This window comes from Bos indicus x Bos taurus, chromosome 5 (assembly GCF_003369695.1).
Source record: "Bos indicus x Bos taurus breed Angus x Brahman F1 hybrid chromosome 5, Bos_hybrid_MaternalHap_v2.0, whole genome shotgun sequence".
In the NCBI taxonomy this organism is placed as follows: Eukaryota; Metazoa; Chordata; class Mammalia; order Artiodactyla; family Bovidae; genus Bos; species Bos indicus x Bos taurus.
This window is the reverse complement of record NC_040080.1, coordinates 93,720,989-93,744,793: the sequence shown is the minus strand read 5'-3', so window position 1 is coordinate 93,744,793 and position 23,805 is coordinate 93,720,989. Positions and strand designations below refer to the sequence as shown.

The following is a 23,805-nucleotide window of genomic DNA, read 5'->3' as shown; positions in this document are numbered from 1 at the left end:
CCACCAGAAAGGCAAACATGGGGACGCGTGGGGAGCAGAGTGGGGAGGCGCACCGGGCACGTGAGCTGGCGCTAACCCCCTCTGCTGCTGACCACTCAGGGAAACAGACCAGGACTGAAGAATCCAAAAAGCAGCACATTTATTTGGGGCTCTAATGGGAGAGCCCCCAGTTTCATTCCCCTTGGTCATCACCAGTTACATGATGGCAGAACCTGGGCCAGCTGAGGCCCTGTGGTCCCTGGTTCCTGACCCTGTGCCCTCCTCAGCCTGCAGTCTGTGTCAGAGGTAGAGGTGGCACCTCCAGGCGGTACCAGAGCTGGGCAGGCGCACAGGCCGGGCGCAGGAAGAGCAGGGAGCAGAGGATGTATTTCATGAGTCCTGTCGTGGCTTCACTTGCTGCCCGCCATGATCTTGAGGTACTGCAGGGCACGGCGCGCAGCCTCGCCACGGGCTGCCTCCCTGGTGGCTGCAGAGCCATGACACACGGTGGCCGGCTGTGTGGACAGCTCCACCAGGCACTGGCAGAGCCCACTCAGGCTCAACTCCTCTGGAGACCGAGAGAGAAGAGGGAGGCAGTGTTGGGCAGGAGAGCAGCACCGGGGCGGGTCCATGTCACTGTCATGCCCTCCCGAGCCCTCATTCCCATCCATACTTGCTCTGGTCTAGTCCCCACCGGCCCCCGGCCCCCGATCCCCGACTAGCCATACCAATATCCAGGTAGCTGACATGAAAGGCCTGCTCCTCAGAGAGCTCACTGAGGACACTGCAGCAAGCAGGGCCCAGAGCGCCCAAGGAGCCCAGGGAGCAGCTTCGGAGGGACAGGATCTTCTCTCCCACCGAATTCCGCAGAGAATCCCAGGTGCAGCCTGGGCCTCGGTTCCGAAGTCCATCTAGGCGGGAGCCCACACCCTGACAAGACAGGGAGGGGGAAGGATGCAGCCAGGGGCTCTGAAACCAGGCCCTGAAGAGACATTCTATGCCCAAGGAGAGAAAAGCCCAAAGAATGCTTCCTCCTGTTTGCCTCCCACCTGCCAGTCAATCCCTGGATTGTCTGGTCTCTTGTCTGACTCTTCTGCAACCCCACAGACTGTAGCCCACTAGGCTCCTCTGTCCATGGAATTTTTCAGGCAAAAATACTGGAGTGGGTTGCCATTTCCTCCTCCAGGGGATCTTCCTGATCCAGGGATCGAACCCATGTCTCCTGATTGGCAGGCAGATTCTTTACCACTGAGCCACCGGGAAGCCCAATCCCTGTGTGGCCCCTTCTAACTACTAGACTGTGGACCAGATGGTCAGGCAGCCTTTCTTATTCCAATAACAGAAGCCTACAGGTCCCTTGCCCTGGGCCAGCTCCCTCCCCCAAAGCACTCACCACGCAGGCCTACAGCTGAGGCTGAAAGGGGGCCCAGGGGTCCCTGTGTCCAGAAGGAAAATGGGCAGGAGGAGGCCTGGGGCCCAGGAGGCTCACTTCCAAGTCACAGACCTGAGTCCTCAGTGCCCTGCCCTGGCATGGAGGATGGAGCATGGGGCATGGCCCACAAGCCACTCACAATGGAAAAGTGATCGTCTTCGGGCTCTGCCTCGTTCCCGTCCCGGGCATCCAGAGGCACTGTGTGCACTCGAAGCAGCATTTTGGCCGCTGCGTTACGCTTTGCCAGCTTTTTGGACGTGCCACTGCCTGCACAGGGGAGAGGGCTGCTGAATTATGGCTCCCAATAGACCCGTTGCTTCCACCCAGCTTAAACTTGGGCTGAGGGTCCCCTCAGTGGCTGTCAATTGAAAAGGGGAGCTCAGGACCTGCCAGGCACCCGGGAACCTGGCTGGCCAGAAGAGGAGGGCAAGAAAGGGTGCAAGGAAGCAGCAGCCAAGCTGGGGTCTCAGCCAGGAGCGTAGAGAGAAGCTGGGAGCTGCCCCTGGCCAGGGCTGGAGTGCTGCGGGGTAGTCACTACAAGCACTCCCCTCCGCCCAGTTACCAATCTCAATGAAACGCTCCACTCGGCAGGTCATAGTAAACTCTTTGCGGTGGGCTGGCCCAGACTCCTGGGTCACCGTGTACTCAGGCAACCGCCAGCCTTTCTGCACCACCAGCTCCTTGGAAGGGAGAAACAAGGGCGCGCAAGAGTGTGAGAGAGGAGTCCTCACATCCTCCCCGCTCCCATCCTGGGAGTCTCAGGTTCCAGGTTAGAGCAGGAGTAAAGGGAGGTGGGTGGGAAAAGCCCTCAGAACAGGGTACCCGCCCCCGATCAGCTTCCCCCACAGCCCCGGGTAAAAGCAAAGGCAGGCAGGCAGGCAGGCAGGCATGGGAAACGAGGACGCGGCACACCTGTAGAGCACCGACCGGGTTGCACTCAGACTGTTGAGGAGAGACTGGGGGCTGCACCTCCATGGGGGAGCTCCTGAAGGAAAAAGGGCCCAGGGCCAAAGCTGAGGGGGCTGGCTCCTCCTGCGGCTGCCCAGGAGTCCTCCGCCCTGCTCTTGTTTTCCCCACTGCCAGCTCCCTGCTCCCCACCAGGCAGGCAGCTGTCTCTCCAAACATCAAGCCCGCCTCCCGCCCCCTCCCCCCCTCCCCCCGACGAGGTCTCCTCCAGGTCCCAGGCTCATTTCAGTTTTCTGGAACACTTGATCACCACCTAGACAGGACAGTGGAGAGGAGGGTATATCCAGTCCCCAGAAGCACCTGATGGGACTCAAACAGAGGACCATCATGCGGCCAATTCAGAAGAAAATGGGACCAGGAAGACCTTTAGCGTGGTCAAATACTATCCACGTGGTACTGCCAAATTATAAATTACCTCCTGTCTCAAGAGCTTACCAGCTGGTGCAAATTCTTCAAACTCTGGTCCCCAACTATTCCATCCTCTGTTCACTCTCAGACTTCCTCATGCCTGACCAGCCTGGGTCTAAGGGCTGTGAGACCGGGAGCTAGGACCCCTTTCCACCCTCCTCAGGCAGTCAGGAGAGACAAGATACCTGGTTGGGACAGCAGATGGAACGGGAGTAGCAGCCGCCGCAGCTGTAAAAACTGGCACGTCCTCAGGCAGTGAAGAATCTAGGGGAGAAAAAGAACTTCCCGAGGGGAAGGGGGCCTTTGATTCACACCCACATGGGGTGGTGGTGGGGAATAAAAGGTGGGGGACCCAGGTCCTCCTGAGCTGCCCTCCCCTAAGAAAATCTCTTTCTACCGAAGCCAAAACCTCAGGGAAGCTCAACCACCAGTTCCACCTGAGATCTTCTGGTGTCAAACACTTGATCAAAAATACTAAGAAAAGTGGGAGGGGTGTTTCTTCCTACCCAAGAACCGTGGGAGCAACCAACGCCAACCTGAGTGCAGAAGAGGGAACAACATCTTGCTGGAGAGGAGAAGTATGTTGGGGAGCAACCCCCTCCAGCCTCAGCCTCCACCCCTCTCCCTCCCCAGGCCCAACCTGGGACCCAAACCACAGCCACAACCCCACACTGCGGCTGGCCACTGCCTCCCAGCATCCCTCACAGCAGCAGGAGCCCTGGAAACATCCTGCTCAGGTTTCAGGGGAAGCTCTCAGGAAGCAGCCACGTCAAGGCAGTTCAGTGTCACCAAGTGAAGCCTATGGGGCAGAGGGGCTGACGCAGGGGCCTGGGTTCCTGACAGAGCCTCTAGGATCCTCGGCCATTCCTCCCTCACCTGCTGTCCTCCAGGGCTGGCTCCAGCATGCTCCCCCCTTTGAGGTGTTTGAGGGCCACCTCAGCTGCCTTGTGCTTGGCTGCTTTCTTGCTGGGGCCCTGACCTAAGAGAGGGGGTGTGGGCAATACTGGAGGTCACTAGAAGGATGGAAAAGAAACCAGCATCCCACAGCCTTTCTCCTCACAACCAGAGGGAATCAACCAAGCCCCATCTCACCAACCTCCCCTTGCCCAACGCTGGAAGTGTTACTCTAACTGCTAGAAGGAAGGGCCCTTATCTTTCCACAAGTTCCCCAAATCAAGTCATGCCAGGTAGAATTGTCCTTGAGGTTAGCCACCTGGAAGTTTTTGCTCTGTCCTACTTTCCTCTGGGGAGCACTTTCTTTCAATAGAGATTGCTGGAAAAATAGTAAAAGTGTAGGCTCCAGAGTCAAAGCCTGGGTCTGCCATTTACTAGGAATGTGGTCTCGCCCCAGCCATTGAATCTCTCTCTTGGTTTCCTCGCATTCAACATGAAAATACTACCACCTACATCACTGGATTCGACCAAGGTTTAAGATTAAGTGGAATTTGATTAAGCACCTGGAACAGAGTCCAGCACAGCAGGCACTCACTCCCCCAAATGCTGCACTGAGATTTCGATTTATCTCCTTTTTCCTCTAGGATGACAACGATCTGCCCGATCACTGTGCCAGTTCTGCTTGCTTTTCTAACTCTCCTAAGTCCTAGGTACCTCCTCACAGACCTGTTCTCCCAATCCAGTCAGTGATTTTCCCCCTAAAATTTCTCCTTCCCTCACTGGTCTTGGAGAAGAGGACCGTGAAGAGACTCCAAGCAATAAAGCCAATGGGGCCCTGTGAATGCACACCCCAGCCAGGCTGCCCAAGCCTTCCTCACCAGTGCAGCTGGTGTCGCCAACGGTGACCCGGAAGGTGAAATTAGGCTGGTGGGCTTGGCCCTCGGCTTTGAGAAGGTCGTACACGGGCGTCTTCCCTATTCTGGTCCCATACTCCTGCAGAAGGCTGATCGGGGTCTTGCCCGGGTTGGCTGCCAGCATTTGCTCTATACTGGGGGTAGGGGCACAGACCCTTCATCACATCTCCCCTCTCTGCACCCACCTGGCCAAGCACTGCCATTATCAGACCCACGCACACTATGGGGGACACTGGGTCCAGGAAACCTCAGGCAGCCACTGGCTGGGGTCAAAGTGGAGTAGAGGTGCAGGCTGGGAAAGCAGGGTCCACTGCCCCGGGGCAAGCAGGGAAAGCACTGTTCCTGTCTCAGTTAGGGCGGGGGATCCTGTACCCCAGTGCAGGTTGGAAGTGCATGTCCCCTGACACAGTGCAGGCCAGGAACCCAGTACCCACCAAATGCACTGAATGTCGGGGGCATAAAGCCCAGTGCCCCAGTGCAGTCTGGGAACCGGGCCAACCCCAACTAGCTAAAGCTGGAGGCAGTGGCCACTGCCGGGGTGCATGCCGGGAACCACGGCCCACTACCCCAGTGCTTGCCGGGAACAACCCTCAGGCCAGATGCATGCTGGGGCCGCGCCGCTACTCTCTCCGCACCGCGCCAAGCTCTGCGCCCTGCAGGGATCGGTACCAGGCGGCTCACCTGGGCAGCCCGCAGCCCGTGGTAGTGCCGGAGCCTTGCTCCTCTTCACTCATTCCCTCCTCCGTCCCCGCAGGCGCCACCGTGACTGCAGCCTCCACGCGCCCCAATACACCGCCGACGAGCTAGGGCCGGGGCCAAGCCCCAAGTCGCGGCCGGTCGGGCCCACCGCGGGGCATGCTGGGATATGGAGTCCCCCGCCCACCGGACTCTATGAGCCTCCATCAGGAGGGGAGCTATCCGCCCCACAACCCTCCGCGTGGTTCGTTCAGGCAGGCAGCACCGCCTTCTGGGAGGAGTGGACCCTTCCACTGTCGCTTCCCGAGTTGAGGGTGGTTTTTTGTTTTTTTTATTTTTAACAACGTCCCGCCTCCTTCCTTCCGCGTCTCCTCACTCCGGGCTGGAACTCGGGGCATGCGTACCAGCAAAGTGGAAGCGGCTGGGGGCGGGGCAGTAAGGGCGAACTCAAGCCTAGGAAGGTGGGGAGGGATGCTTCGGGTACCGAGAAAACTACAGAACCCAGGAGCTCGCGCGCCATCACTGTCGCAGCTGGGAGGCAGCATGCGCGAAAAGTTTCGCGGCATAATTGGCTAGTCCCGATTTTGCGTGCTCGCTCCAGGTGGATTGCGATTGGTTACCTCATCTAAAGGGGCGGGGACAAGGGAAGAGTCAACCCTCTTGACTCCGCCTCTTTCTTGAGAAAAGGTTGTGATTGGCCCAGGTGAGAGGCCGCTGTCGGTTGCTGACACTTTGCAGTCTAGGAGGGTGGGCCCTGCCTGGACGCGGGAGGCGACTATTCCCTGCCCCTCTGAGCTGGGGCTGTTGTAAATCCTGGTGCACCTCAGTCTCAGTTCCACCTCAGCCTTTGGCCTAATCCTCTGGCGCTCGGGCCTTCGTCTTATAGAACCTGCTTCTTTTTCCTGTGTTGTCCTTCACCACCCTTCTCATTAATTCTGCAGGCTGTCGATTTCCGCTTATTTTCTAAAGCCTTTTTAGAATGGACCTACACCTTTTCCCCTTACACCACGAGATACCCTCCGGGGCCTGAGAATCGAGCTATAAGGGACAAGATTAGAAGGACTAAGGCACATAGTGGTCTTATTCCCTCTGCCATGTGTCCCGGGTCTCAGCTAAAGAGAGGGCAAGAGAGAATTCTGGCCTCTTAAGATTAATCGACTTATCTGTGCGGAACAGAACCCGTATTTTTGGGTCCCAGAGTTCCATTTCCTCCTCGCCAAAGTCTCAGCCACTAGCGTGAAAGATGTAGGGAAATTTTTGTGACCTTGGAGGGAAAGAAATCACGAAAAATGTCTGACTCTAATGAGGGTTCTGGGAATGGGTCAGAGACGAGATGGGCTTGCTCCGTGCGGGGCTAGAGGTCCGATGGAATCTTGGAATAAAAACGAGGGGTCATCCAGGAACACTGGAAAGGGACGGGGCGTTGAGCTGAGTGGATTCCAATTGGTGGACCCGGAGTGGTGGCAATTAGGGAAAAGAAGACAGGCAAGATCGTTTGACAGGGGGAGCGATGCAAGAGCGCTGAGCGGAGGAGGGGGTTCCCATCTGAGGGGTTGCTGTTTCAGGGTATAGGAGGGAGCTTATAAGACCGGTCATAGGGCTTAAGGTCGGGGGTGGGATCGCTCCAGGTCACCGCCAGCAGGGAGGTGCGAGGACCAGACGGGCCAGGGACTAGCCTGGAGCGTGCCGGATGGCAGCAGCGGGCTCCTTTAAGAGGCCGTGGCTCCAGCGCAGCATCCCCCGCTCAGGGCGTGTCCGTCCCGGGGGGCCTGGGGCGGGGGCCTCGGAAGGAGCGGGAGTTCAAGCCGTGTGAGGACGGGGTTTGGGGTCGGGGGGTGGGGGGAGAAAGCTGGAACTGACACACCCGTGCACCCGGACACCTCACGAGCATCGCCTGTGACGGCGCCCCTGGTCCGGTCGAGGGCAGCGGGGGGAGGCGGGAAGGAGGAGGAGAAGGAGGAGGAGGCGGGAGCAGCATCCGGAGCCGAGCTGCAGCAGCGCCGCCTTTTGTGCTGCGGCCGCGGAGCCCCCGAGGTGAGAGCCGGGCCGAGTTGTGGAGGGTGGGGGGCAGGGATGGGTCTGGGTCCTGGGATCCAGGTCCCAGGGAGGGTCGGGACGCAAGATGTGGAGGGGTGTGGGGAGGGTGGCGCGGGGATGCTGAGACGGGATGGAGGAACTGGGGACCTGGACCCGCCGCCTGTGGGGATGGGAAGGAGGGGAGCCGAGCCGAGGGACGCCGCGGCCCAGCTTGGAGGTGAAGGGCCTCCAAAGCTGGAAAGGAGTGTATGGGGTGGGGGTAGGGGGATGATTGGGGGACAGACTTAAAGGACAGCGGGCAAGAGAACATCTTCCTCTCCTCCCACTCACCCTCAGGAAGAGGGAATGGGAAGGAGGAGGAGGAAGAGTTTCGGCCCCACAGGAAAGGAAAGGAAGGACAAGGCCTCATAGGCCCCTCACTCCCCCTCCCCACCCCTTGCGCGCGCACAGGCACACTTTGCAGGCTGGACCTGAGGATTATAGGCAGACAGCACCTGTTCCTGGATGCCCAGGTGATGGTCATCTTCCCCTCCCCCATCCATATATGGCTTTCTCCCTTCTCCATCTCTCCATCTGCTCTGGCTCCTCTAACCCATTTCCCCAGCCCAGGCCTTTCATGAACCTCCTCCCTTTTCCCTACACACTCTTTAAACTCCTTGGCCTAAAAATAAGCAAGAATCCTTTCCACAGAGTTAAAACTCCTCTAACCACGGCTTTGGCTAAGGGGTCAGAGTGTGCATGGACAATGGAAGGAAATAGTGGGGTGTCCCTTAGAACTGAAGGAAAAGTCCCACCGTTTAGCTCCCTCTTGGGAGGAGAGTGGGTCAGGGCCTTAGGAAGGGGTGCACACGAGGTCTCTCCTGCACTCAGGGTCCTCTCAAGCCACAGTCAGTGCCTCCCTCTAAACACCATTTCCCTTCCAGCTCACAGAATGGACTCCATGGCTTTGAGAGTTCTGCTGTTTCAGCCAGAGGGTCATACCTAGGGAAGGCAAGTAGCAGGGATTCAGGAAGGAAAGGACCTGAGTAAAAGCCCTGGGTCTTCCTGTCCAGACACTGAAGTTTCTCTGAAGCTTAAGGGCCTGCTCTGTCCTATCTCACACTTAAGGGTGGAAAAAAATTCTGCGCTCTCCAGCCGGGCAGCCCATCCACTCACTCACTATAGGGACTGCGGGATGCTGGGATGACCAATGGTGTGAGACACTAACTCCAGCACTTGTGAAAACAAGCAACTAAATATCCACCCTGTAATTCAACCCAGTTACAGGCAGGAGAGTCAAGTTTACATAAAGAAGTGGCTCAGGACTTCTTGGGTGTCCTTCCAGCTAAGGAAGGCAGAACCCGTCTAAAATCCAACTGCTGTTTGTAGGTTCCTCCCCGAGAGGTGATGATGTGCTACTCTGGCTTTGCCAGGAAGAGGACCCTAAATTCTAGTACCCACTACATGGACTCGCCCTGTGACTTAGCACAGGCAGTCCCACCTTGCCCTGCTGGGCTGGGAGAAAGGATTAGGGAATCAACCCTTTCAGGAGTCCCTGTTGGGGCAGAACAGAGAATAGTATGGAAATGACACCAGCAGGGGACACAGGAGCTTCACGATAGCTGGCCACAGACACTGGTCTGTCTGCTTCATTTGCTCCCAGAAGAACTAGGGGCAGCTGTGTGTTGGGGAAAGGTGATGAGGAGGCAGGGGCGCTTACTCCAGAGTAGACTAAGGATCTTCCTCTGGTTCCTTCTCTCCTTACTCCCTTTTCTATCCCCTATGTTTACCCAACTCTCCATCTGTACCTTCCCCGCTGCCTCTTGCTTTGAGGAGGCAGACAGGGGAAAGAAGGGAAGGGACACCATTTATAAAAACCTACTGCTGCTTGTTAGGTCCTTTCCATATGCTAATGTTTATAGGGAGCTTCCTGTATGCCAGGTAACAGGCCCACGAACTTTATTTGGATTATCTCAATACCACTCATAACAATACTGAGAGGTAGTGTGATCATCATCTCTATTTTAGGGATGAGGAAACTGAAACTTAAAGAAGTTAAGTAATCTGTTCAAAATCAAAAAATCAGTGGCCAAAGAGTTTAGGATTTGAATCCAGGTCTGTCTGACCCAGAGCCTGTGTTCTTACCCTCATAATAGCTTGCATTGCCACCGTGTGAATTAGTGAGCCCCCATTTAGAGATGAAGAAACTGAGGTTTGTTAAGTCTCAGGCAGGGACTTTGCAGATGGTCCAGTGGTCAAGACTCCACGCTCCCAATACAGGAGGCACAAGTTCAGTCCCTGGTCAGGAAACTAAGATCCCACACGCCTCATGCCACGCGGCCAAAAAAAAGTCTCGTAGTCCAGGTCACCCAGCTGGAGACTGTGGTCAAGAGCAGAGGCAGGCCCTCAACCAGACCACTCTGCTTCTCAGGTCATCCATGTTCCCTCCCTGTCTTACTGTCCAAGGCTGGGTGACAGAAATCAATAATAGGCATTCTGTAATTTTCATTTCTTCTTTTTCAACTTAAAATAGGTTTTTAAATTTCTTAATAAAAATACCCACAATTCCATCTACTTAGCAATGGTTATACATTTCTATCTGTCCTTCCATATCTTTTTCAATAGCACCCGGCTCAGGAACAATTTGTTAAAAATACACAGAACTTCTTCCAGGCTCACCTGAAGTCCTGAGTAGCAGGGACCCCTATGAGCCACCATACCTTGCTGTTTGCCTCCCCTTCCCCTCACATCTTAACGGTAGGGCTGAGGGGTGATCCTGGGCCACGAGAGCCATGGGGTGACGACAGGGTGCAGAGAAGGAGGCCTTCCCCCTCAGTTCAGAGGAGGTGGGACATAAGGATTTGCAGAGGAAGGACGGGGGGCCTCTAGCACACCACTGCCTTTGGGACCTGGTTCCCCTGGGACCTGAAAACAAGTTGTGTCCTGGGGAAATAGAAGGTTGGAGACCCAAGTCTCCCTTCTGACCAGAGAGAAGAGACGGCCTCTCCAGACTCCAGAATCTACAAAGACCTGGTGTCCAGCCAACCAGAAAGACAAAGCCAGGAGCCTGGCACTGTGCTCATGGCATTCCCTACATCATCTTACTTAGCCCTCACTACCCCATAAGGTAGGGGTGGGAATCTCAGAGGGATTATGGTCCTTAAACTAATTCGTGGCAAAACCAAGGTTCTAGTTCTGATCTCTCCAAATCCAAAGCTGGTTCCTTTTTTCCTAAGTAGTACTGCTCCCTCCCAGCCCTTTCGGTACCCACTCTACCGGAAGAAGTGGTGCTGGCTAGAGGTTTAGGGGCTGGACCTGTGTGAGCCTGGGGGCCTGGAGATAGCGGTGATCTCCAGTTTTACCCTGGCTCTCAGGGGAAAGCATTCCCCCCTCAGGAGGACACAACAGACAAGCTACAGTTCTTTCCAGCTGAGAATAACCCTGGCGCCAGGACCCTTGGCCAGGAGGGGTTAGAGTCCTTTATTCTCTCAGGAGTGTCTTGGGGCTCCTTTCCCTGGGAAGACATTCCTTACACCCCCACTCAAGAGAGATGGGGAATCTTCCTCCCTTTCCTGAGTGCAAAACAGAGTCCAAGACAGTGGCGAGGGCTCATTATGGGAGCCCAAGACTTAGACAGATGGCCTGGCCTCTCAACTGAACCCCCAAGACAGCCAGACAAGCAGCCTGGCGTTGACATTCTGCTGTTAAACAGGAGGGAGAGAGAAAGGACTTAAAGGGTTGCCTTGCCACAGGCCTCCAGCCTTTCAGGCAGGAGAACCAAGGTTGGGGGGGGGGGTACTCCCTGCCCCCACAGTACCACCAGCAAACAGAGAATCTGGTACCTGAAACTGATCTGGGCCCCCCCCTCCCCGGTGCCCACAGAGCCTCTTTTGCATAATTTACAGGCCACTCTGCCCCATACCCAATCTGAAGCAGAATTCTGCACTGTGAGCATTTGATAAACATGGGTGACAGAATGACTGACAGGTCCACCCGCTCCCGTCACATCCCAGCCCTTCCCCCACACTCTGCATAATTGATGGCCAGGGAGACAGCTCCCCTCCCCCCGGGTGACCGGGTGTCTGGGCCAGGGGCTCCTAGCCGTGATATCCCCCTCCAAAGCCTCGGCGCCAGGGCCCAGCTGGGGGGCAGTGGGACACAGCTGGCAGGTCAGAGATAAAGGACACAGAGAGGGTGTGGGCCAGGAGAGAGGAATCTCTCCTTCACTAGAATTCCCTGGGGCCTCAGCTCCGCCACCTCCACTCCCCTCACCACACACACGCACGTGCACACCACACTCACTCCTTCAGGTCAATCTGGAAGAGCTGTCATTAGCCTGAGAACCAGGAAAGGGTGGGTTGAGCCTGGCTAGGTTCTCTCCCTTTTCTTTGGTCCCATCCACTACTTCTTCAGCTTCTTCCACTGCCCGAAAAGACAAACAGGTGAAATGGCTTCTCTCTCTCCCCAGCTGCCGGCCCTGGATACAGGAGGGGCCCCTGGGGAGGCCTGGGCAGCTGGAGGGAAGATCGGCTTCAAGTGTCGTGGAGCGTGTCACCCTCTCTATGCCTAAGCCTCCTGGTTGCCAAACACCAGATGAAAGCTGAAAAATTCCTTTACAAAGCCAGGTGTTGTACCTACTCAGAACTCAGCTTCTAAATACGAAAGGAATCAGGGAGGGCACAGATCTCCTGTTTTTCAATCCCCTTTCATTCAGCTCCTTTTTCCGTGTCCTTTGCTTCCCAAATCAGTTTTTCAGCCCATCCTTCTTAGGACTGCCTCTCCCAGTGTTTCACGCTCTTCTGTTTCTCAGCTAGACAGGCCCTCCTTTTCTGGTCTGCCTTTCGCCCTTTCTCCTGTCCAGTCTCCCCGTTTTCCCATTTCCTGCTTTCTCTATGGCACCGCACCCCCAATGCCGACCCAAGTCCCCTCTCTTCACCACCACAGCTCTCTCTCCGCTGCACTCGGGGACGGGGGTGGACATGGGGAAGACGGGACGCAGAGGCGGTGACTGGCTCTGGTCGGTGGTCCCTGCCTGCGAGCCCGCAACCAGCACGTGGGCCAGCCCAGGTCAGGGGCGGGGCCCTGGCGCGGCCCCACCCCCGCGGTCGCCGCTCACGTGACTCCGGGCTAATCTTGTCCCGGTGACTTCACGCGCCGCCTCGGGTCCAGTCGTCATGGTTACGCCGCAGCGCCCAGCGCTTCCCCCAACCCGCTGCGTCCCCTCCCGGACACCCTCCTCTCACGGCCGGGCCCCCGCCCCGCCCCCAGCTCCTTTCCACGTGACGGCCAGGAAGGAGGTCGGGAAGGGGGAGGGGGCGCTGGGGCCGTAACCCCTTCCTCTCCGCTGCGAACCGCCCTCACTCTGGCTTCTAGCTGTCTGAGCGCCCCAGTCCCGCCAGCCCTCCCCGCAGACCCGCCCGGGCGGAGTGCCGGGAGCCCCAGCCTTCGTTCTCAGCGGCCCCAAAGGGGCGGCCGGCTTGAGGAGGCACAGGCAAAAGCCCTCGGGTCCTCCCGCGGACGTTCTCCAGCGAATTGGCACGTTGCTTGGCCTGTCGTTTGTCTTACTATGTGCATCTCACTCCTTGAAGCCGCCGTTATCTCGCAGGATATGTTGGGGGTCCGGAGGCTGGGATTTCATCTTTCTGAGCCTCGGTTTTCTCAAGAGTGTAAAGAGACCTATAATAATACCTCCTTCCCTGGAGAGTTCTGAGGAGTGAGGGAGCTAGTACATGTGGTCCTTAGGACGATCCTCGGATGCATAGAACAGTGGTTGCACCTAACTGGGCACCTTCATGCGCTCTGGATGCTGTTGGAAGCCCTGGGATCCCGTGTGGCGTCGTCACTCTCAGGAGTACAGGCTCTCAAAGGACGCCCGACTGTACTGTGCCTCCAGGATGGTGGGAGCCATCATGCAGGAAGCACAGCTCAGACTGGACATTAACTCAGAGCATGGGGGGGGGGGGCACTTCCAGGATGAAGTGAAACTTGGAGGACAACAGATGGTATGTGAGAAGCGCCTTCCAGACTGAGAACGACTGGGCACTGAGCTGGAGCCTCATCCTAGCTGAAGTACTTAGGACAGGTTATTTAAGACCTCTAATACCTCTGTTAAATGAGAGTAACTTAGACGCCTAATTTAAGAGATTTTAGGATTAAATAAGCTAATGGACCTATAACAGAGGCTAATATGGGCGGCAGCTTTCCATAAGTGTGAGCCATTCTCATTAGGTGCCCTGGCCCAAACACCTGATGAACCTTGGGAACAGGCTCAGTTCAGTAGGGCCTGGGTACGAACAGCAATGGAAGATGAGGCTGGGGAGGGGCCAAGAGCATGGAGGTGAGGCTACAGGACCAAGGAGGGGCTACTAGAGGGTTTGAAGAAAAGGGGAGCTCCAAAAGGCCAATTTGTGCTTTAGAAAGACCCTTCTAAAGGGTGGGTGGAGAATGGGGTGGAGGGGGATCTTGGAAGAACTTGGAGACCATTCAAGGGGCAGTTGTCCTAGGTCACGTGACAGCTACTGAGGCCTGGATTAAGGCAGTAATGTGGAATAGAGGAGAAATTAGTAAGGCATTGGTTCTGGTCTTTACCGATGTGCCAGGCATAAGAATCACCTCAGGTGCTTGTTAAACACTTAGGTATTTGAGAGGCCTGGAAATTGTTACAAGAGCTGAGCCCATCAGAGGTGCCAAGCCTCTCTGTGCATACATCCCCACCCAGGGAGTCCTTTTTATTGTAGATTCCTGCCACCCCTCTCCAGTAGTGACTCAGAAGCTCCGGTGCAAGGGGTCAAGGAGGGACGCTACTATACTGAGTAGTGTTAAGAGAGGCATTTTGGCCTCCGAAATCCCTACCTCTCAGAATCTGGTAACTGGTAAGATGATGTGGGAGATGGGAGATGAGATGACTTCCGTCAGGCTGAAAAATCTGCTGTGCCTGAACGATAGCTAGTCTGTCCTTTTGTGCAGTTGGAGAAATCAAGGCTCAGATACAGCTTGGCTGAGGTCAGCTATCAATTGGGACAAATCTCCATTGATTGGAAAGCTAGGTAGTAGGGGACAGAGTAATGAAGAGGAAAGGAGATAGGCCCTTCTCTAAGTGAGCCCTGAGGGAGCAGCTGGACTAATGGGAGGGACAAGGTGGGGGGATGGTGGAGAGGGGGGACCAAGCGAGCAGGCTACACAGCCTGCCCTGACAGCTTCTGCCTCCTCCTCGGACAGTTCTACCTTTTTCCCTCTGTGTCTGTGCTGGGCACAGAGCTGATCAGCTGTTGCTTGGATCAGCCCAGGTGTGTAGCTGTGAGCACCTGAGAGACCCAGTTGTGAGCCTTGAGTGTGCCTTAGGATAAGACTCTCAGCAGGATCACATATCGAGTACATGAGTGTGAGGCCCAGGTGTATCACATGTACACAGGAGGGGTGGAAATGTCATTGAGAGTGCCTGAGCGGCAGAGTCTGAGCAGTGTCATCTGTCTTTGCTTCGGTGTGAGGGAGGCCTGCATGTACTGTTAACATGTGTAAGATTGAGACTCAAAGTAAAAGTTGTGTATCTGAAAGACCCTAATACAACACTCGTGTGCATGTGAGCCTCAAGTGAAAGAAACATGTTTTCCAGAGGTGAGTTACAGCACTCTTACAGGGAGAAGGGATCTAGTCTGTTACCATACTTGAGATTGGGACATACTTCCCCAGTATCTACCTGAGCAGGGCTGTTAGCTGTATCCGCCTGAGAGTGATACTTAGGTATGTTGCCTATATACCTGAGTAAGGAAGACTCCGGGAGCTGGTGATGGACAGGGAGGCCTGGCGTGCTGTGATTCATGGGGTCGCGAAGAGTCAGACATGACTGAGTGAACTGAACTGAACTGAACTGAAGGAAGACTTATGTTACTAATAGATGCTAGAGAGGAAGCCTGTGTATCAGGTTCCCCAAGATGGGTCCCAGCTGAAACTTGGAGGAAGATGGGTACCTGAAGCTAAAATATGTGTTACTTCTAGGAGTGTTCTTGTGTGCCCAGCTCCCCAACTTGTGCCTCTGCCTCTATGTACCTGAGCTGGGCACCTGGGGCTTTGACAGCTCCTCCCTCTTTTTCCACAGGGCCCACCGCTTACCACCACACTGGGGCCCAGAGGCCATGGCCTGCCTCCATGAGACCCGCACACCCTCCCCTTCCTTTGGGGGTTTCGTGTCCACCCTAAGCGAGGCATCCATGCGCAAGCTGGACCCAGACACTTCCGACTGCACCCCCGAGAAGGACCTGACGCCCACCCAGTGTGTACTCCGAGACGTAGTGCCACTCGGGGGTCAGGGCGGGGGCGGGCCCAGCCCCTCCCCAGGTGGAGAGCCGCCCCCTGAGCCTTTTGCCAACAGTGTCCTGCAGCTCCACGAGCAGGATGCAGGGGGCCCAGGGGGAGCCACTGGGTCCCCTGAGAGTCGGGCGTCCAGGGTCCGAGCGGATGAGGTACGGCTCCAGTGCCAGAGCGGCAGCGGCTTCCTGGAGGGCCTCTTCGGCTGCCTGCGCCCTGTGTGGACCATGATCGGCAAAGCCTACTCCACGGAGCACAAGCAGCAGCAGGAAGGTAGGCTGTGTCCATAAGGGGGCCCTTTCCCGTCTCCCTGAGCCCGAGATGTGTTTGGACAGCCGCACCAAAGTCGCCCGATGACCCTTTCACCCCCCCGAGCCCAGCCCCCGCCCCTTATTTGTCCATCAGCTGCTGAGTCCCCAGCTTTATTTTAGGCCACCTCTTCATTTCCTCCATCCCCTCAAATCTAACCTTCTTGGCCTGTTTTAGCTGCTTTTCTACCTCACCCTCTTTGAGTCATTTCAGCCAACCCCAGGCTTTCCCCAGTGCCTGACCACCCCAAGGCCCTGAGTGTGGCTCTCTGAGCCTATGGCACTGTGCCTCCTGTCCACAGACCTTTGGGAGGTCCCCTTTGAGGAAATCCTGGACCTGCAGTGGGTGGGCTCAGGGGCCCAGGGCGCCGTCTTCCTGGGGCGCTTCCATGGGGAGGAGGTGGCTGTGAAGAAGGTGCGGGACCTGAAGGAAACTGACATCAAGCACCTGCGAAAGCTGAAGCACCCAAACATCATCACCTTCAAGTAAGGTCCAGGGCAGGGGCCGTGGTACTCTCCCCTCAGCGCACTCTTCTGAGGGCAGAGACCTACTTGGGTAGCAAGGGATCTTCCTGAAGTGGGTATCAAAATGGCACAGTTGGGAAGGGGGTACCAGGTGTGAAGCACGGGGCTGTTGGGATGGCTGAGGCCTTCATCCCACTGTGTTCGGCCCCCAGGGGTGTGTGCACCCAGGCTCCCTGCTACTGCATCCTCATGGAGTTCTGCGCCCAGGGCCAGCTGTACGAGGTGCTGCGGGCTGGCCGCCCCGTCACGCCCTCCTTGCTGGTTGACTGGTCCATGGGCATCGCCGGTGGCATGAACTACCTGCACCTGCACAAGATTATCCATCGGGACCTCAAGTCCCCCAAGTGAGTAAGCGAGCGAGCAGGGAGAAGCGCCTGTGCAGTCTCCCATAGGTGTCCCCACCCAGGGCAGTGTGGCCATCTCCCTGCTTTCAGACCCTGTCCTAAAGTCCACATGGCCATGTCAGAAACCCTTCCCAAGTGACAGCCCTATCTTGAGAAGGCTGTGGTAAGCCCTCCATTTCCGGGTGTCCCAAACGACTTCAAACAGTAAGAGTTGCTGCAGCTAGAGGAGGCGCGTGGAGGGGCGCGGACCCCAGCTGACTACACTCTTTACCAGCATGCTAATCACCTACGACGATGTGGTGAAGATCTCCGATTTTGGCACTTCCAAGGAGCTGAGTGACAAGAGCACCAAGATGTCCTTTGCAGGGACAGTAGCCTGGATGGCCCCTGAAGTGATCCGCAACGAACCTGTGTCTGAGAAGGTTGACATCTGGTGAGGGCCAGGTTGAGGACTGAAGGTGGCAGGTGGCCAGCGGTGGGTGGGGAGAGGGTTGTTCCAGGGCCTGAGTGCAAGTGAGATGAGCCTGCAGTGAGCAGGGCCTCTGGAGGAGGGCCTCCTCCAAAGTGCTGTCCCCTCTCATCCCTAGGTCCTTTGGCGTGGTGCTGTGGGAGCTGCTGACTGGTGAGATCCCCTACAAAGACGTAGATTCCTCAGCCATCATCTGGGGTGTGGGAAGCAACAGTCTCCATCTACCTGTGCCCTCCAGCTGCCCAGACGGCTTCAAAATCCTGCTTCGCCAGTGCTGGTAAGGACCACCTGGGAAGCAAGGGAGTATGGATGATGGTTAGCCAGCACCCAGGATCCGGGCATCCAGGCCCAGAATCCTCAACAGGGAAAGGGGAACTGGGCTCCCAGATACGGCTCTCCAAGACCCTAGGACTCAGAGTGTGGATCAGGGGCGCTAGGATAAAGAACTGAGAGGAGCTGGGGAGACCAGTAGTCTGCAGGGGTGTGTGTGACCTGTTTCCTTATCTGCAAAATAGGGACAGCAGCATCTGATAGAGAGGGTGCTTATGAAGTGCCAGTGCAGGCCCAGCACAGCCGCTAAGCACGGCTGGCTAGACCTCAAGTAGACTGCCTCAGGACACTCCCTGGAAGGCCAGGGCCCTGCATCCTTGTTTGGAACCTAGACCGTGGAGGAAGGTGGGAGATTTCTAATTTTTCACTAAGCCATTTCCCAAAGTGTTTTTTTAATGGAGTTACTCAAAAAGGTTTGTTTTGGCAAACAAGTTGCAAGATAGGATTAAATAGGTTTCCTTACTGCAGGACTTTGACGTACTACAGACAGCTTGTAACATGTCCTGGCTAGTTGACCAGGGAATCCTTTTGTCACAGCAAACATTCTAGGGTTGGATTCTCCAGGACCAGGACACACTTTGGGAAAGGGTGCTCTAATTCCTTCCTGAAATGCCTCCCCCCCCGCCCCCAAACTTTATTCCATCTAGGAACAGCAAACCACGAAACCGCCCATCATTCCGACAGATCCTGCTGCATCTGGACATTGCCTCAGCCGACGTACTCTCCACACCCCAGGAGACTTACTTTAAGTCCCAGGTGTGCTGTGGAGAGGAAGATGAATGCCCCGGCTCCCTCTCTTTGCAGAGATAATGATACCCTTTGAGGGGAGGCTGGGAAGAAGGGTGGCTGGGGATGGGTAGATCAGCTCTTGAAGGGCTGGGACCTGTCTTGGTTGATCCCGTGCCCCAATCCTTTTTGCTGCCACACACCACAGTCTGCAGCAGCACAGGCACCTACAGGTGTGACAGGTAAAGGGATGTCCCTCACTGCGAAATGTCTCTCCACCCCCAGGCAGAGTGGCGTGAAGAGGTAAAGCTGCATTTTGAAAAAATTAAGTCAGAAGGGACCTGTCTGCACCGCCTAGAAGAGGAGCTGGTGATGCGGAGGAGGGAGGAGCTCAGGTGCGTGCTGTGTTTGGCAAGGTGACTTCACCAACTGCAGGGCTGGTAGAGCGGTTCCCAGAGACTGGGATAAATGATGGCAGCAGATGAAGCCAGCTCACCTCTGAACACTTCTACCCATTTCAGACATGCCCTGGACATTAGGGAACACTATGAGCGGAAACTGGAGAGAGCCAACAACCTGTACATGGAACTTAATGCCCTTATGTTGCAGCTGGAGCTGAAGGAACGGGAGCTACTCAGGTAACCACACACACCCTCACGCACCAATTCCCATCTTCTGAAGCTGTACCTGACTCCCAGAGTCTACTGAGCCTTGGCCCAGCTCCCTCGTCACATGCCTAAGGCGTTTTGTCTTTAGGAGGGAGCAAGCTTTAGAGCGGCGGTGTCCAGGTCTGCTGAAGTCACACCCTTCCCGGGGCCTGCTGCACGGGAACACGATGGAGAAACTGATCAAGAAGAGGAATGTCCCACAGAAACTGTCGCCCCACAGCAAAAGGTAGGACCAACCAGAGTTGACAAGTGCCACGGTTCCAGAATGGCAAGGGGGTGCTGGAGAGACAGGTGTAGGGCTCAAGAATGCCAGGAAGACGATACTTAGGTGGGAGAGAGGTGCCTTTTACTGCCTAAGTAATGTGTTAAATCTCCAACTTGCACTTTCCCTCTCCCACCAGGCCAGATATCCTCAAGACTGAGTCTTTGCTACCCAAACTAGATGCAGCCCTGAGTGGGGTGGGGCTTCCTGGGTGTGCTAAGGGCCCCCCCTCACCAGGACGGAGTCGCCGTGGCAAGACTCGTCACCGCAAGGCCAGCGCCAAGGGCAGCTGTGGGGACCTGCCTGGGCTTCGTGCAGCTGTGCCACCCCATGAACCTGGGGGACCAGGAAGCCCCGTGGGGCTAGGCGGGGGACCCTCAGCCTGGGAAGCCTGCCCTCCAGCCCTCCGTGGGCTCCACCATGATCTCCTGCTCCGAAAGATGTCTTCATCATCGCCAGATCTGCTGTCAGCAGCATTGGGAGCCCGGGGCCGGGGGGCTACAGGGGGAGCTGGGGATCCTGGCTCACCACCTCCAGCCCGGGGAGACACGCCCCCAAGCGAGGGCTCAGCACCTGGCTCCACCAGCCCGGATTCACCAGGGGGAGCCAAAGGGGAGCCGCCTCCACCAGTAGGACCTGGTGACAGTGTAGGGCTGCTGGGAACTGGAAGGGAAGGGACGGCGGGACGGGGAGGAAGCCGGGCTGGGTCCCAGCACTTGACCCCAGCCGCACTGCTGTACAGGGCTGCTGTCACCCGAAGTCAGGTAAATGGATGCTGCCTGACCTCTTCCCCTTCCCTTCTCTCCACTGTAGCTCCCACCTTCCGTTCTTTTTCTCAAGCCATTCCTAACACTATATAACCATGTTTCCTTATCCTGAGTTCTTGACCTCTTTCCTCCTCTGACCAGTCACTCATCTTTCCTGCAGAAACGCGGCATCTCATCAGAGGAAGAGGAAGGAGAGGTGGACAGTGAAGTGGAACTGGCCTCAAGCCAGAGGTGAGTGATGGAATTAGGAGGTAACAGCATTCTTCGCTTTCCACTGCAAGGTGTAGTCAAGCTGTGACCCTGGTTGTTCCCACAAACAGGTGGCCTCAGGGCCTGAAAATGCGCCAGTCACTATCTACCTTCAGCTCAGAGAATCCATCAGATGGGGAGGAGGGCACAGCTAGTGAGCCTTCCCCCAGTGGCACACCTGAAGTTGGCAGTACCAACACAGATGAGCGGCCGGATGAACGGTCTGATGACATGTGCTCGCAGGGCTCAGAAATCCCACTGGACCCACCAGCTTCTGAGGTGGTTACTGGCCCAGAACCCAGCTCCTTGCCCGTCCCACACCACGACCTACTCAGAGGGGAGCAGGTACGTCACACCAACCAGGTACTGACCAGGGAGGAGACAGCCTGATCATTTGAGGGCTACTGGGTTGACAGATGCACAGGCCAGAGAGAGAGGTACTTAACCTCTGTCACTCTGTAGCTGAAGCTGTTCCCTCCCATACTGAAGAGCAGATATTCACCTGATAGACTCTGGGAGATTTAGAGTACTTAATAAGGTTGCTTGCATGCTACCTATAAATTGCAACCAGGGGGAAATCCTGACAGTCTGGTGCCTTGGAGAATGGCCTGAACCACTGAAATTTAGAGACAGTAAAATCACTAACTTGTTACTACAAAGATGTCAGTGGATTCTGAAGGAAGCGATTTGCCAAGAGATGCCGTCTCACCTCACTGCCTTTCTGCCTTTTCCAGGGCCCTCCCAACCCTGAGGACTCAGACTGTGACAGCACTGAACTGGACAACGCCAACAGCGGTGAAGCCTTGCGGCCCCCAGCCTCCCTCCCTCCGTGAAAGCCACCCTCATCCCTGTACATAGAGAAATATTTATATAAGTAATATATATGCGCCACATAATCAATAAAGACAGGGCTGTCCCAGCCGTAAGTTGGGCTCAAGGGAGACTGACCCCTAACCAAGTCACCTGATAAACTCTAGGGACACTGGCAGCTGTGGAAATGAAGGATAAATACTGCCCTAGAGATATGGTTAAGGGCAAACTGGCCCCTTCCTGCTTCACCCCCATGAGTTCAACCAGTGGTGAGGCAACATGAAAGCCCAACTTGCCTATGTTCCTTTACTTTCTCTGCCCAAACCCTAAGGAGCAGGAAAGGGAGCCATTTAGACTGCACTTTTTTTTGTTTTCTGTTTACTCTGTTTACACATTTTGCACTTGGGAGGAGGGAGGCTAAGGCTGGGTCCTCCCCTCTGAGGTTTCTCAGGTGGCAATGTAATTTCTTTGTCCCTCCATTTCTCTGCCCAAGCCCTGGCTTAGGGCCTAGGGGAGGCCAGGAGATTGTGAAAGCATGTGATGGCTCAGGCTGAAGAACCGGGGTATTGTTTTAAGTCCCTACTTTTATCTTGGTGCCTGACTGGGGTGGGGACTGTCATATTGTAACCCCTGTGAAAAACCTTGAAATATAACCACTCCATGCAGGCCCAGCTGTTGAGGGTTTTCTTGGTGAATGAATGGGGTAGCTTGCATGGTTAAGTAGGAGCCGTGGGCTTTGGAAATTACCTACAACGCTGAATGACTTGCTCCTTTTATGCTTTAAGTGATGCTAACCACTTAGAGCACCAACCTAAAACCTGTATAAACAGGTCTATCTTTATAAAGGATTGTACTAGGACAGACCTTAGAAAATATCCATCCTTATTAAACAGAATGATTTCTGGACAAGGGTGTAGGTATTCCCAGGAAGGTGAATCCCAGTGAGACAAATTCTGCTGCTTCCGTGTGTATGCGTGTGCACCCTTCCAGTGGGAAGTGCTTGCTTACATTTTGCAGGCATGTCTTAGAAAACTGTAATCCCCATTCTCTTGGACCAAGGGCACAGCCAGCTTGCTATAGCTATTATTAAGATCACTCTGCAATGCAGGCTCAAGGGCTCCAGAAAAAGATGGGAGTGGTAAAACAGAAGAAAACATCTGCACTGGAATAAACGCTTAAAAACCCAAGCAGGGTCCTTACCCTTTTGAGGGATAAAAGGTGCAAAAATAACAGCAAGACACCAGAATAAAACCCACATGAAATCACTGTGGCATCCAGTTTCTATTCACAAAGAAAAAGCTCCAGTCCATCTTTTAATTTTTTTGAAAAATTCCTGACATTACAGAACTAAACTGAAATGTATTAATATTCCACTCTTACATTTCCATGACAAACAAAAAAAATTCATGAGCCAAAAAAAAAAAAAAAAAAAAAACAGGGAGAAGCTTATAAAACTAAATATGGATCTCAGCATTAACAGCTGAACAGAGAAAGGAATTAAAACGCTTTAATTAAAAAATCACGAGTGGATGATAAAAGTGTGTAGAAACTGAAAATTTACAAACTATTTAAAACCTGGAATCGCTGACTGTTCAGAAACTACACAGATGGATCATGGGTGGTGGTGAACAGCAGAAAGGATTATGGATGAATCTGCATTGTTCTAGCTGCTCCCCATGCCACCCGTCTCCGAGGAAAGCCTGTAACACACACACAAAAAAAAACTCGAAGTTAGTTTCCTGAGTGCCCGGCAGTACCTCACCTCCAAAACTTAGTCTGGTTGATAAGATGTGAAGGAGTACATAAATCTGTTTCCGTATCAAGGGAGACATTGATTTTAAGATTTCTTGAGTTAACCAGTACCATGGTCCTATATAAGCCCTGCAATCCAAGCTTCCTAGGGCAAATTAACCTCAGAACCATAGTTCTATCTCAAACTATGCTCTTCGTAGTATCTCTGTGGGATACATTAAGCATTCTCTCAAAAACAGACCACACACACAAAAGCCCCCTCTTAGGGGGCTCACAATACACAGAAACTTTACTGCCCAGCTTTATTTTGGCTTCTTCTAAGCTCACAGAACAGTCCTGGGTTTCTCTATCAATGTAAAGACTATTACTATTAAGAGATACTAGTGTTTTATAACTAAGCCATGTTAAAGAGGGAGCAAATATAGTAAGTTTGGATTAAGAATTATACTCAACCTACAATTGTTAGGTCTAGTTTTCAAGACTTGGAGTGGAAATCAAAACCATTTTCAGCAACTCCCTAGGCTTGCTCTAAGGGCTCCCCAATTTGTGGTCTTATTAGGCCAAACTCTCCATTCAAATATTTCTGGCAACAATGCCTGTTTCAAATAGATCATTCGAAGTCCTGGAATCCAGCTTGGGGCTTTGAAGGAAAGGTCTTTTAGGTGTTCAGTGATCAGCTTGCTTCTCTGATACTAGGTAGGCAGCAAGACCTGGCTCCCATTTTGAACAGAGCTAAATGTCTAAGACCCAGTCTCATTTTTACTTTTTTTTTTTGTGGGCGGGCAGCACACTTCAGGGCTTCCCCGGTGGCTCAGACAGTTTAAGGAATCTGCCTGTAATGCAGGAGACCAGGGTTCAATTCCTGGGTTGGGAAGATCCCCTGGAGGAAAGGATGGCAAACCTCTCCAGTATTCGTCCCTGGAGAATCCCCATGGACAGAGGAGCCTGGCGGGCTATGGCCCACGGACACAACTGAGCAACTAAGC

The 23,805-nt window shown here is 54.7% G+C and overlaps 3 protein-coding genes across 22 annotated transcripts in view; 1 reads left to right on the top strand and 2 right to left on the bottom strand.

Moving 5' to 3' along the window:
- Nucleotides 1–115: 115 nt before the first annotated feature.
- TARBP2 (TARBP2, RISC loading complex RNA binding subunit) lies at nt 116–5,563 on the bottom strand. 2 transcript variants are annotated; one of them, XM_027543060.1, is made up of 9 exons: nt 5,275–5,563; nt 4,558–4,727; nt 3,662–3,764; nt 2,971–3,066; nt 2,324–2,396; nt 1,974–2,091; nt 1,551–1,678; nt 708–909; nt 116–547 (listed from the first exon to the last, which is right to left on the bottom strand). In XM_027543060.1, the coding sequence occupies exons 1-9, from the start codon at nt 5,325–5,327 to the stop codon at nt 390–392; spliced, it is 1,101 nt and encodes a 366-aa protein (XP_027398861.1). In that variant the 5' UTR covers nt 5,328–5,563; the 3' UTR covers nt 116–389. The 2 variants fall into 2 exon arrangements, with proteins under 2 accessions (XP_027398861.1, XP_027398862.1); XM_027543061.1 differs by lacking the exon at nt 5,275–5,563 and adding an exon at nt 5,028–5,144.
- A 1,575-nt stretch (nt 5,564–7,138) lies between these two features.
- MAP3K12 (mitogen-activated protein kinase kinase kinase 12) lies at nt 7,139–22,511 on the top strand. 3 transcript variants are annotated; one of them, XM_027543014.1, is made up of 14 exons: nt 7,139–7,323; nt 15,401–15,882; nt 16,220–16,403; nt 16,595–16,786; nt 17,061–17,219; nt 17,374–17,532; nt 18,233–18,341; nt 18,597–18,706; nt 18,833–18,949; nt 19,068–19,205; nt 19,381–20,005; nt 20,169–20,239; nt 20,329–20,602; nt 20,992–22,511. In XM_027543014.1, exons 2-14 carry the CDS (start codon nt 15,438–15,440, stop codon nt 21,088–21,090), a joined length of 2,682 nt encoding a protein of 893 aa, XP_027398815.1. In that variant the 5' UTR covers nt 7,139–7,323; nt 15,401–15,437; the 3' UTR covers nt 21,091–22,511. The 3 variants fall into 3 exon arrangements, with proteins under 3 accessions (XP_027398815.1, XP_027398816.1, XP_027398817.1); XM_027543015.1 differs by lacking the exon at nt 7,139–7,323 and adding an exon at nt 12,629–13,307; XM_027543016.1 differs by lacking the exon at nt 7,139–7,323 and having other exon boundaries at nt 15,401–15,574; nt 15,674–15,882.
- PCBP2 (poly(rC) binding protein 2) overlaps nt 22,325–23,805 on the bottom strand; it is a 21,416-nt gene continuing 19,935 nt past the window's right edge. For 5 of the 17 annotated variants that reach the window (XM_027543041.1, XM_027543047.1, XM_027543053.1 and 2 more), the window contains one exon: nt 22,325–22,767. In XM_027543041.1, the coding sequence (XP_027398842.1) occupies nt 22,731–22,767 (37 nt within the window). In that variant the 3' untranslated portion in view covers nt 22,325–22,730. The remainder of the gene's footprint in view (nt 22,768–23,805) is intronic. The other 12 variants (XM_027543051.1, XM_027543044.1, XM_027543052.1 and 9 more) reach the window with 3 other exon arrangements.

What these genes read in the sequence shown, in the direction of transcription:
- MAP3K12 (XM_027543014.1), top strand. Translation starts at nt 15,438, where the DNA reads ATGGCCTGCCTCCATGAGACCCGCACACCCTCCCCTTCCTTTGGGGGT. An exon ending in CTGCTGTCACCCGAAGTCAG is followed by an intron (nt 20,006 to 20,168) that starts GTAAATGGATGC and finishes TCTTTCCTGCAG; the next exon opens with AAACGCGGCATCTCATCAGA. An exon ending in ACCTACTCAGAGGGGAGCAG is followed by an intron (nt 20,603 to 20,991) that starts GTACGTCACACC and finishes TGCCTTTTCCAG; the next exon opens with GGCCCTCCCAACCCTGAGGA.
- TARBP2 (XM_027543060.1), bottom strand. Translation starts at nt 5,327, where the DNA reads ATGAGTGAAGAGGAGCAAGGCTCCGGCACTACCACGGGCTGCGGGCTG. An exon ending in CCAGCCCTGGAGGACAGCAG is followed by an intron (nt 3,067 to 3,661) that starts GTGAGGGAGGAA and finishes CCCCTCGGGAAG; the next exon opens with TTCTTTTTCTCCCCTAGATT. An exon ending in AAGACGATCACTTTTCCATT is followed by an intron (nt 910 to 1,550) that starts GTGAGTGGCTTG and finishes CTGTCTTGTCAG; the next exon opens with GGTGTGGGCTCCCGCCTAGA.